Genomic DNA, 12,711 nt, shown 5'->3' on the forward strand with positions numbered 1-12,711 from the left:
CACTTTTTCCAGTGACTGAAGAAGTGTTACCAGCTGCCCAGCACATGCAGTCCGTTGTCTCTTCACTGCACGAACACTCTAACTTCACTTACCTTATTATGTGGGAACGGCAGAAGACGGCCGGCGGTGGAAAGCGGCGGGCGGCAGAAGGCGGCAGCAGTAACTCCCCTCTAACGCCAGAGCTGCGTATGGCATGCGTATGCCAGTAATGGAGACTACCTCCGACGCCTGTGAACGCGCGTACGACGCGTATACGTACGTACGCAGGTATTGCGACAGTGCGCCTCGAGGAACAGACCATGTCCCCAGTTTTTGCAGGTGGGATCTTTTGGCTTCAGCTCACTCAGCTCGCTTCACTTTTCTACATTGTGGTCGCGGCGCCCCTGGCTGCTCATTACGGCGCACCGGGGTGCCGCGGCGCACAGTTTGGGAACCATGGGGCTACGGGCTTACAGCTATTACTCAATTTACTTCTTCCATTGCAGTGAATGAATGAAGGGGTTCAATTACACCACACTAGAAACTTTTATTAGACAGATGGCAGTGCGATTTGGACTTAAAATAGGAATCTTACAATAGAGTCTGCCTAATAACATATATCATATAATACCTTTTGTATTACTTTAAAGATATTTACTTTGGATTGAAATTTTTTGCTGACAAATGACACTGCGGCCTCTAGAAAAGCCAATGTGGCAATACAAATGCATCTTAGATGCTTTTACAAATAAATTAAACATATTTAAAATTAAAGATCATTTTTAGTACAAACATTAGTATACATGTATATTGGCAATCAGTAATGGATATTAAAGAAATAATTTCACATTTCTGTGAAAAATTAAACTGGTGGTTGGGGTACAAATTTAAGCAACACTAGAAACAGAAAAACAAAAATGCAAGGTTAAATGAGTAAATGTAATGAAGCTAACAAAAACAGCTAACGGATAAATAAGTACACATGAGCACTTAAGTGATGAGGATATAAAGGTAAGATCTCAGGTGGCAAAGGATACGGAAAAATAGATGATGAACTGTGAACGTTTCAAAAGTTAACTGTTGAAATGAGTTTCGAGTGGTAATAAAGCATCAATGGGATGCAAAATGTACAATTTAGACAGAACACAACATTGGAAATAAAGTGGATGGCTAACTAAACAACCAACAAAATCAACCTTGATTTAAATGTACATACAGTATTTTTTAAAAGAGAATTCATAACAAACAGGTTTTAACTTATGTGGTGGGACTAGAACAATTAAATGACTGGAATTAGGCTGCATTGCAAAAGGTGAAAATATTGTGGTAAAACAGAAAACCAAACTAATGTAGCTCACACATTTCAAAGTAGGTTCTGTTTTGGCAATATAGAAAATAGAGGAAAAAGCACTGCAATTCTTTCATTGAGATAAATCTGGAACCTGGATGACACATTGTAGAATCTAAATCCAGGCACCGAGTGTCTCATTTTGAGTCTGGAGGGAGTTGAAAAGCCTCCAGTTTCTGGAAGACACTCTAACTAAGGCAGATTTGCTTCCATAATACTTCTGTGCATTGTACTCTGTACTGAGAGTTTCCTCATGAAGTTCTCTACGAGACCCTAAATGCCTCGTGCTGAGGTGGAGGGGATTTTCATGTGGTAAAACCGTGTGAGGGAAATATCATTACACCACACAGTGACAGCAGTGTCCTGGCTGGTTTTTCCACCCTACTTCCAGTTTCCTAGCTTGGAAGGGAGTCTAACACATGATTTCATGGTTACCAGCTTGTAAAATGACACACGCTCCTCCTAAAGGAACCATAGCGAAATATCCCGCAGTCTGTACCTTAAGAGTTTTGTATCAAGGAAAACCCTGGTCCATGCCCAGTCTTCACTCGACCCGTAATACGAAATTAGTCACAAGCAGCATTTAAGACTGATTTCCGAACTCAGAATGAGTGTGTAAATCTAAACGTATATTTAAATCTCAGAGTTGGCAATTTGAAATGAAATTAATCAATGCAAATAATTGGCTAAATAAAAAGAGCTAATACTATATTCCTTTGAAAAACAACTTGCAAAGTGAGTGAACTTTTAAAGCAATTCTACAGCATCAGCATATAGCATGTGTTCTCTAATTCTTTCCTGTTGCTTATCTCTAAGAAAGAACTTGTCTGGGGATGACATTGTACACTATAATTAGGGCTCCCGGTTTTATGGTATTTATTTTTTTAACATTTCTGTCTGTATTTATCCATATTTATTTTTGGGCCATCTTATTGGTATTTATCCATATTTATTTTGTGTTTTGAGAATAAATGGAGCTGTAAAATTCCACATTTATTTAACTTTTGGACGTGCACTCAGACATGGATGCCTTCATGTTTTAGCAAATTAAGCAGCCACGTATAACAAAAGACTACACTCACACATACATATTAACGTTATACTACAAATATATGTTAACATATGCCTGTATTTAAGCAAATCTCATCCAGTTTTTTTTAACTCTCCATGCTGTCTACCTGCTCAGCTTTTGCCTTTAATTTATGAAATAGAGCATGGAGAGACTCTCGGCAGAAGCACCATTTTCAGTATTTTTCTGCTTTTACAAATAAATACAGACAGGAAACACAGTAAAAATGGGAAACCGGAAGCTTTAACAATAATCCAGGAGGACAACTTTATGATCTAATATGCACCACAATGCTCATTGTCATTTGTTAAATAGCTTTTTTGCAATATCTATGCATAATTGTCATCATTCCAAGGAAAACCGGCTCAACAGTTCATTCTTCTAAGTTTATATTATATAAACAATAAGGGAAAACTAAATGTGTTTTATGTGATGTACAAAGAAAATGTTACCCTGTAAATACCTGTTCACAATGTGAGATCCTGCAGTTTCACACGCTCTGCATACTAAGGTGCGCCATGTGTTCTGTGTGATGTTAACCAGGTAATAACAGACGATACCTGCTACAAACAGGCTTCCAGGGAGGAGGTGGGCATGTGTTAATCTCTGCGCTACATACTACGAACTGATGCTTATAGGTAACATTTCCCATTTGGAGCATGTGTGGTTGTAGACATACATGCTCTGTAAAGACTCCAGAAGCAGTGGCTACCGTGAGGACGATGCAGATGTCTGAAACAAAGCTTTTAAGTCTTTCTGGCCAAATCAAAGCCACAGTTGCCCATTTCTAACAGGTAGAGAGCTCCCTGGGGGGAACACGTAGGGCTCTTTTAGCTGTGTGATAGCAGGTTTAGATGCACTAGGCTATCCATCTGGCTATACCAGGCTTAGAGATTGGTCTTACAAAGTCTATGGAAGTGCTTGGTCAGACCTGCAGACCTTGGTCTTGTCATTGCAATACATGAGAGCCCATTTAACATCTAAAGCATTTTCCCAGGAGCCAAAAATGTTGGTCTTAGATGTGACCGAGGGCCGTACCAGCAGGGTGGTAATCAGTGAGGGGTAAAATGGGTGTAGGGGAAGCAAACACTTACATCTAGTGGCTACACTGAATTGGATGAATCCCAGCTTCCCCACATTGTGTCATCCAAGGCAATTGTTTTTTTCCAATTACTCTCCATTTTCTTCATTATCACATGTAAGAGAACCTCGAAATGCATGACTTCAGGATGCATGCTGTACAAAACCTCATGAGTTTTGAATTTAATCACTAATGGCATTGTTGTCAGGGGGGAGGAAGCATGAACATTTCTAAATTCATGTTTTAAAACTATCACTTTTAAAACAATACTTTTGAATGCACTGCTATAATCTGATTTACTAAGGTGAAATGGTTTTGCAGGTAAATGAAATACACTTTTAGAATTTTGAAGAGACTATCATATTTTTACACGTTTTCTGTCTTTAAAAGTAATGGTGTTCCTGAAGTTAAGGAAGGGGTGCAGTCTAAGGTTAAGTAAGGGGTGCAGTAAAAGAGGCATAAACCGCTGGTTGAATCATGGACAGAAATACTGTGGGCTTGGGATGTGAGGATTCTGGAGAGGTTTGCCTCTTCTACTTCATCAGAAGGCGAGAGTGGACTCATTGGAGGTGTTGTCGTGGTCCGGAGAAAGGCACGAGTTTCAGACGTCATGATGGTCTGACCACAGGTACTTAGTCAGTTTTGTAAGGATGTCCTTTCCAACACGCCCTTGCGATGTCCATTCTCCAGTGTAGAAGCTCAATGGGTCACATGCTGGCCTCGAATGGCCCAGGCCCCCAGTGTACAGGGACTGGAACGCTGCTCGTCGGTCCTTGGAGGGTGTCCACCAAAGAATGCAGTGGAAATTGACAAATGCAGACTGGTTCTGTGAATCATTTGTGTTGAATTGTAACCGTGTGGGCCCATAGGTATATGACGAAACTCTGAGCCCCCTTGGTGCATGTCTGAACCCTATGGCGTGGAAATAAACCAATCTAACATAGAGTCTGTGCCCATGCACATCGTCCACTAAAAGACTAGTTGCAGCCCATCTCATCACTTGAAAAACTTCTTCAAGGAAAACATCTGAGCCACTACATTAGATAGAAGGAGTATGTAGAACCGGTGCTACAGCCACACATGCTACGGAAATACACAATATGATATACATAAGTATACTTGATTTAAATGTTCTGATAGAAATTAGGAGCTTGAGGCATTTTCTTTTGCATCTTGTGATCACTGCCATAAATGAATGGTACAATATAAATCAAAATTGTATTCCATGCAAGGAAAATTATAAAAAAATATTTTTCTCAACATGCCCTATAAACCTCAGCTATCTTCAATGTCTGACATTCAGAAGGACTCATTTTGATCTTTTTGGCAACTACCTTTAACTTTTGGCATTTTGATGGACTCATTTGGATCTTTCCAGACATGACATGCCTTGTGGTGCACCTCAGGTTGAACCACAAACATTTCTAAAAATACAAGATGCTCACAGTAGGCTTCTGCTACATAAACAAATGAAGGTGAATGAACAACAAGACATGTGCTACAAAAGTCATAAAGCAGTGTATATTGCCAGATTTTCAGGAGCATTACAATATGGTTAGTGTTCTTCAATACTGCAAGTTTGCCTTGGCAAGTATGAACTTTACTATAGAGCTAGCACTTGCTTGGAAAATGTTCCTTTTTACTTTCCATTGTCCAGCGCACAGTGCTAGCCCCGAGCCTATAGTGACTTTTGTCTATGGTTGCTGTTGAAGGACCATCAAGAGAGCTTAGTATGGGCTAACACAACACCAGTAATGTTACCAACTTTCAAAGATACCACACTATTGCCACCTCCCACTACGTACCACAGGACCAAACTTGGTAGTAAGCACCTTTTTATAATGGTGAAGGTACTCCAATGTATTTTCCTTGCTGAGATTGGCTATGTTTCACAATGTATCCAACCGCATAAATGTATTAAACTCAGTCTTGACAGGGGAGATATTACTCGTCTCTTCCTCCTCCTTTATCGTAGGATTATCATTCATGTGTGTCCTCTGGTGTCTAAGAAGACCTTCTCTCCGACTAAACCTTTTGTTACACGTAGCACACTGAAAAGGCCTTTCTCCTGTATGTGTTTTATAATGTCTATGAAGGCTTTCCTTCCAGCTGAATCTTTTCTTACATTTGGCACACTGAAAAGGCCGCTCTCCTAAATGCGTTCTCTGGTGTCCTAAAAGGCGATGCTTTTGACTAAAACTTTTCTCACATTCAGTACAATGATAAGGTCTCTTTTTGGAATGTATTCTCTTGTGATATATGAGCTGTCCTTTTTGGCTGAAGCTTTTGTCACATTCTTTGCATTGATAGTTACTGCTTTCAAGAGATAACGTTGTGTGAAGGCTGTGGTGTTCAGTAAAACTTATGTTCTGCATAAAACCTTTCTCAGATTCAGGCATGGTATAGAATCCCCAGTTTTTTGGTTCATCAGCATGACCTTTAAAGACCTGTGCATTACATAAATTACTCTCATACGCATTACATTTCTTAGTTTCCTCCATATTCATGTTTCCATGAAATGAGTTGGAATCACTTTTGTTACCATAAATACTTTCATAGGTGTTGCCTTTCTGTCTTCCTAGGCTTCTATTGCTTTTTGAAAACAGCTGAAGTCTAGAGTCAGTCTCCTTATTAAATATTTCTTTGACATCCACTTTGTCCTTTTCTGATGAAGCTTTATATGGAATGATATTTTCATCGTATCTGACAGACTTTCCATCATCACATGTTCTTTTCGGAACCCAATCACCTGCTGAATTAAAATGAATCATGATGTTAGATTTCTACATGCAAAAATGAAATGCTACATTGTATACCCATTCAGAGACAATTTGTAATTACCCCAAGATTAAGATGTGTTTATCAGTGTATTACAAACAAACCTTCAGAAAGAGTGAAAGGTAGGTAGGACATGCTAACATTTTTCTAAAACGCATATTTGGTTCTTAATCATTCACATTCTCTTTGTTACATTTTTACAAACTTAAAGGGATATTTTGAAACTTCTGATATTATTTCTCATTACCCATAGGTATACGTGTATTAACTAAAAAGCAATTACTTTTGGATACTTCAACGTTCAATACCAAATCGAAGATTGTTATGTGATAAAAATAATATCCTTCCAAAGTTTCCCAAAAAATCTTCAGTTGAAAGATTTACAGGTTATAGTGCAAAAGTTAGAAAGTCCATAAATTCTAGTGAGGCCTGCTATGCAATGTCAGGCTCCGCAAAGCACTGCTCATTACCCTCACAGATGACATCACAAATGACACGCCCAACACAGTTCTACCATCAACTACATTTGGTGTTTGAAATAAGCCTGACCTAACTCAGATTAATAGTGGAGTGCTTTAAAGAGGACATTTAAATTGATGAAGCAGCATCTCGAATTTGAGGGATTCTGCATAGAACAGTATGGTGTTTTGGGGGACCTGTTGCAATAAAATTACAGAAACCAGATGTGAAGGTGAATAAGGGTGGAAGCACGTAATTGGGACACCACTAGAGAGCACATTGTAAGTTGGGTTGCACATATTTATATGTCCCACACAAAAATGTGAAAAAAAAAATTCTTTTGTAGAGCCATAGCGACATGTGCAAGTGATCAGGTAAACAGATTCTGAGATAGATTTTCTAAGTATTTTTAAAAAATCTGTGAATTTTTCCTGCAGTGTAACATACGACAGCAAAGCCTAGCAATGAAAATATCTTCATTCTTCCTGAGAAATCCGAAATATCTTATGACACTTGTTCTCACGGTGAATCACAACTTTTGAATTTAGATTGAAAGTAATTTTGTTATATAAACATGCTTAAAATGGCAAATGAATATACCTTGTATGAACCTTATTGTAAAGGGTGGTGAGCAGACAGTAAGACTTTTCTAAACAAGAACAGATCCTTTTTACTGGAAACAGTGCTGAATTTGAGAATACTTATGCAACTGAAGTATATAGGTTAGACAGTTCGCTTGTAGACACACGACAGTATGGCAAATTTATAAGATTGTGAAATGTCAGAACAGATAAGAAATAAAGGCTAAATAGTTTAGCGCAAGTCTGAGTTTACGCCTTTGAGCTCCTTGGGCTCTTGTACTCTTGAGATATCTTCCTACAAATTGTATATGTTTTATTGTTGTTCCTCATGTTCCAATTAAATGGATTTAAAAGCAACAAATGAAAAAGAAGGAGGTGATAGCTTTCACTGAGCCTAGACAAACCTATTTCCATATGGATTGAATGGAGAATATGACCAGATAACTACGGCTAGAAAGCAATAACAAGCATTTGCAATGCAATGGCTCTCCAATTTACGTGAGACCTATTGCATTGCAAATTGTTGGCAACTTGGCATCACGGACAACGGGAGGGCGTGGGGGGATATGGCACGGACATCGATAGGGAGAACAGGGGGGAAGAAGGCACGGACAACGGGTGGGCGGGGGGAGGAGAGAAGAAGGCACGGACAAAACTGCGTGACGCTATGTGTGCATGAAGGAAATAGTACCTCCCCCGTGTAACAACCAAGTAAAGGGGTCAGTAACCATGTGAGGAGACAAATGACGACATGGCTGTACTAAGGAGGGACTAACAAGCCTCATAATGAATCAGAAGCTAGCATTTACAAAAGACAAACAGACAAGCCACTGAAAAATAAGGGCGGGGGAGTGGGCAAAGCTTCTCTCCGTGTTCAACTACCTCAGCTCTACGCAGAGCAGTGCTAGCGCGCAGGCTCACGCTCAACCTAAAAAAAGGGAAAAGCAGGATCCAATCATGAGGCATAGCCATAGTGGGCTATGAACCAGGGCCTCAGCCTTTCAAGGTCTCTATGGTAAGGGAGGCGAGACCATTGTAATGTCCTGTATGTATTGTGAATGAAGCTTTATGCTCTGCCTTTTCTGCAACAGTATTTGGAATGTGCTGTGTGTCACCCCAATTTACATACAATGCATTGTCTACTACTACAAAACGTCGATTTTCAACAGTTTGCCTCTTATAAAAATTCAGAATTTAAGACACTCTTTATACTGAAAGTTATGAATGCTATTTGAACGTGCCACTTGCGAATGCTTTCCTATCATGGAGGACATTAATTTGTTTTTCTTTTGTAACTTTTTAAATTCTTATCAGTCACACTGTGACATACTTTGTGTTTTTTTTAGGTTTACAATATCTTTATTGCTTTATGGAGGTACAGAAACAAAAGAAAAACACAGAAAGAGAGAAAAACGTATGCGATTTAGCATCCCACTGTCGTAGGGTAGGCATATAATATCGTCAATACAAACATCCCCATCCCCCAACTCCCACCTCTCCCCCGTCCCCCCCTCCGTAATCATCTGATTGTTCCACGTCCACCTGTGCTGTCACTCAGGGAGCTGTGGGTATGGGTTCTGTGAGTTTCAAGAGTCACAAGTATTTGGGGCATGTGAGTTCTCTAAATTCAGAGGAAAGCATAAATAGGAACGGTTTCCAAAGGTCAGGGAACGAGGCAACATACCGAGAATGTTCCATATGTGGTGTAGCCACCCTGAATAGGTGATGAGGTGGGCTGACCCCCACTGTGCCAAGATGTTTTGAAGGGCCGCCCCTAGTGCCAGGCCTATTTGGTGGCCTCTGCGCACCTTGAGAGGGCATTGGGTAGACCTAAGAGAATGTATGCCGGGAAGCAGGGGAGCTCTGTACCAAGATAGGTGTCTGTCATTGAGCACCTGCATCCAGTAGGTGGCTAATAGGGGACACTGTGTAACACACTAACCCAAGGAACTCCTAGGGGAGGGAACTAGAGGCGCCGGGGCATTCGGAGCAAGCTGGCTTCCAATCTAAAATGAATACACAATAGAAGCTACTCCTGAATTTTTGACCGAAACTCTCTCACATCCTAAGTGAAGATGCCGGCATCCTCACAAAAAGTGAAGGACTGTCCTCACACACCACCAGGTGTCATGCTTCATCATCAGCAGTCCTCGCTCTCTAGAAACTACGTTTGGAAGAGAGCAGGCCTTCACCTGAAGCTGGAGAGGCACTTCTAAAGCTAATTGGGGACCCGTGAAAGTGAGTGAAACTTTAAAAACCAGTATAATTATCAAATTACATTTATTCAGGAGGATTACTATCTGGTAGTAAAAATACAAGGACGTTGAAAATGGGGGAATATTATTGCCCCCTGACCGTAGTGGCTAATGTGGTCAACATGTTTCTGCCTTCTTGGCCCAAAGGGTCCGCGGCATTCATCAGGACAAAATATAGTGAGGGTTCTGTTCTTACCAAAATTATGGTGCAAAGTTACCACTTGGTAGGTTGACCTATGTCAGACTCTACCAAGAAAGATTCTCAGTAACCTGTAACTAAAAGTGGAGAGAGAGACAAGGTTTGCCATCAACATATTCGGTCCTATAAAACACAATTGTACCATATGCACCAATTAATACATAGTGGCTATTTGTGTGTAACACGTGTCACTGCAACTGTGAACACACAAAGTTTAATAAAAACCCATGGTGAGAACCAACTCACATTCTTACCCTAAGATAGTATCCTACATGCCCCATGGAAGGAGGGTAGAGGAGACACCCCTGTAGTCAAACAGTGGAAAGGATATAAGCACAATGCAAATCAGAGACAAAAACTCTTTCTTAATGGTGAAAAATACACATTCGTACACCAATTTACTCTCTTACTATGTCAAGGTGCGTCTCTCGTGTTGCACCTAGGTGTGTCTGCTCTTCTTCCCCGGAGATAAGTGGTCGGGTTTATATAGTGCCTTAATTTTCCAAATTGGTGTAATAAGGAAAATTGCACTCACATGCACTCGTATTAATGAAGTGCTCGCCAGACCCAAGCGTCAGCTGGATCAGAAAGCGCAGTGATCTGCTTTGAGGCTAAGCACCTGTGAATAAGATGTATCCGGTGTTCGGGAGGCGCCTGTGTTACAGGTATGGGTGAGGAGCCTGAACTTTGTGTCAGCTGGGTCGGAAAGAACAGTGATCTGCTTTGAGGCTAAGCTCCTGTGGATTAGATGTATTTGGTGTCCGGGAGGCCCCCGTGTTACAGGTGCGGGTGAGGAGCCTGACCTTCGTGTCAGCCGTTTATGCAATCAAACGTACGTAATGGAGCAAGCCTGTTAAGAGTTACAGTGGTTCAACGTGATGACGCCACATGAAGCGTGGGGCGTGCTTCACTGTCCATGGCGACGAGAGCAATAAAGTGTTTAAAAATGTTAAATTGGGGGGGAGGAGCTTAGCGCGCATCCAAGATGGTCGCGTGAGCACAGGGCTCCCCGGACCCTCGCCACTCCTCGCAATTTATCCTGATGATATCCTGATTTCTTGGACGGACTCTCGAAGGCGAACCTCGACTGAGTCCATAACTCTTTTCAGAATTTGAATCGGACTTGGGCGACCAGAATTACAGCACTTTGAACTTTTGAGGCCCACCTTGAGGCCGTGCCGGGGACTTGGTGACTTGTGGAGCCGGGTCGTAGTTGAACAACAACGGCAGTGGGACCTCATCGGTGGCCGTCCCCCACATTCAGTTTCGGATCCAGACATGGTCTGATTGAGAGACTGTTTCGCTCGGCCGGGGACCAATCCAGCCTCCATTTCGTGTCATCGCTGCCTCCTCATTATAGCTTCTTGGGTCAAGTCGTGACTTTCTCCAGACCGTACGAGCCAGCTTCATGGCCTGTTTGTGCCAGACCTGCCGGCGGCCATTTTCACCAGGTCTTGCGGGGCCCTCCGGGGTGCATCCTCCAACATGACAGGCAGGGGTGCACCCGATAAGCAGAAGACCAAGACGTCTCTTCGTGGGGGACCGTTCCAGACAAATGTTATGGACCGTTACACTCAAGCCAAAGGATCCCCCGGGCTCTCCAGTAGTACCCCGGAGCACGCCAGAGACGACCCTTCTTCCCCTGTTGACTTGTCCCTGCAGGACATTATGGGTGCCATCGCTGGCATGAAGGAGACCATCGGCCAGCAGTATGAGGCTCTGGCTCGTAAAATTGACACGGTCGCCATTGATGTCACTCTAATCAGGGCTGACCTGTCTAAGACTAACGAGAAGGTGAAGTCGTTGGATTTGAAGACTTCCAGCCTTACGGCCGATGTGTCGGAACTTCACACAGACCTTGGCACTCTGAAATTGGCCAACGACCTGATGTCCCATCGGCTGGAGGATTTAGAGAACAGGGCAAGACGCAACAACATTCGCGTCACAGGGGTTCCAGAGAATCCCGAGACTCGTTTGGTTGACCTCCTGGTTGAAGATCTTATTCTCACCCATCTTGCCCCTTCTGGACTGAGCAAGTTTTTCGCTGTGGAGCGTGCACATCGTGTTCCAGGCGGTAAGCCCAAGCCTGGCGCTCCTCCGAGGCCTATCATCGCAAAACTTTTTCATTTCAGAGACCGTGATGTGATTTTGCAGGCTTCGAGAGTGCACGGCCCGGTGAAATTTGAAAACTCTGTCAATTTTTTCCCAGACTTCACTCAACTTGTCCAGAGACAGAGGATGGGCTTTCAGGGGGTTAAGCTGTGGTAAATAATTTTCTTTTACCTGGACTTAATTTGATACAGAAACATAATTAAATAGCTCAGTAAATGAGAGGCAGAATCCGTGGTATTAGAGGTTCGGAATGGGCTTTATTCCAATGATCGATTATAATCGGTTGCTCCAAGTTCCATCACCACGGAGGTTCAGGAAGTGAAGTACATACTTTATTGACAAGAAGTAACCTTTATAGTACATACATTACAATGAAGCGAATGCAATAGGCGTAACAATTGATAAGGAAAATGACGATCTATCTGCGTAACCAAAAAATGGGTGTAATAAGGAGTAAAAAGGAACATAATTGGTTATGATGTCATATATAGGTGGATCTATAAGATAATACTTGGCATAGATGCGTGCGCAGCAGTATGACGTGTGATTGACGTGCAACTAGGGGGTGAAGGGGACTTGACATTTAGCTCTACATGTGGAGACAAAAAGTCTGGGAGGTCAAGTCAACCTAATCCCAAATCATATCTAACATCCTATGTTTAAAGAACTATGTTATCCACAAAAGAAGGACTCTCGGACAGAATCTATTCTATACTGACTGTGCGTGCGTGTACAAGCGTCTAAGTGTCTACACTGAAAGCGAGGGGGTAGGAATATTCCATGGTAACAGGGCTATGAATTACTTGCATGAGGGCAGAGAAGTCGAGCCTTTTGCTCGGTAGCTGGAAGG

General features: G+C 42.0%; 1 protein-coding gene across 4 annotated transcripts in view; it reads right to left on the minus strand.

The window, feature by feature from the left end:
• Nucleotides 1-505: 505 nt before the first annotated feature.
• LOC146858944 (uncharacterized) overlaps nucleotides 506-12,711 on the minus strand; it is a 165,602-nt gene continuing 153,396 nt past the window's right edge. For 2 of the 4 annotated variants that reach the window (XM_085649589.1, XM_085649587.1), the window contains exon 9: nucleotides 506-6,229. In XM_085649589.1, coding sequence (XP_085505715.1) covers nucleotides 5,367-6,229 — 863 coding nt within the window. In that variant the 3' untranslated portion in view covers nucleotides 506-5,366. The remainder of the gene's footprint in view (nucleotides 6,230-12,711) is intronic. The other 2 variants (XM_085649588.1, XM_085649590.1) reach the window with 2 other exon arrangements.

Source organism: Triturus cristatus, chromosome 3_2 (assembly GCF_964204655.1).
Source record: "Triturus cristatus chromosome 3_2, aTriCri1.1, whole genome shotgun sequence".
Classification (NCBI taxonomy): Eukaryota; Metazoa; Chordata; class Amphibia; order Caudata; family Salamandridae; genus Triturus; species Triturus cristatus.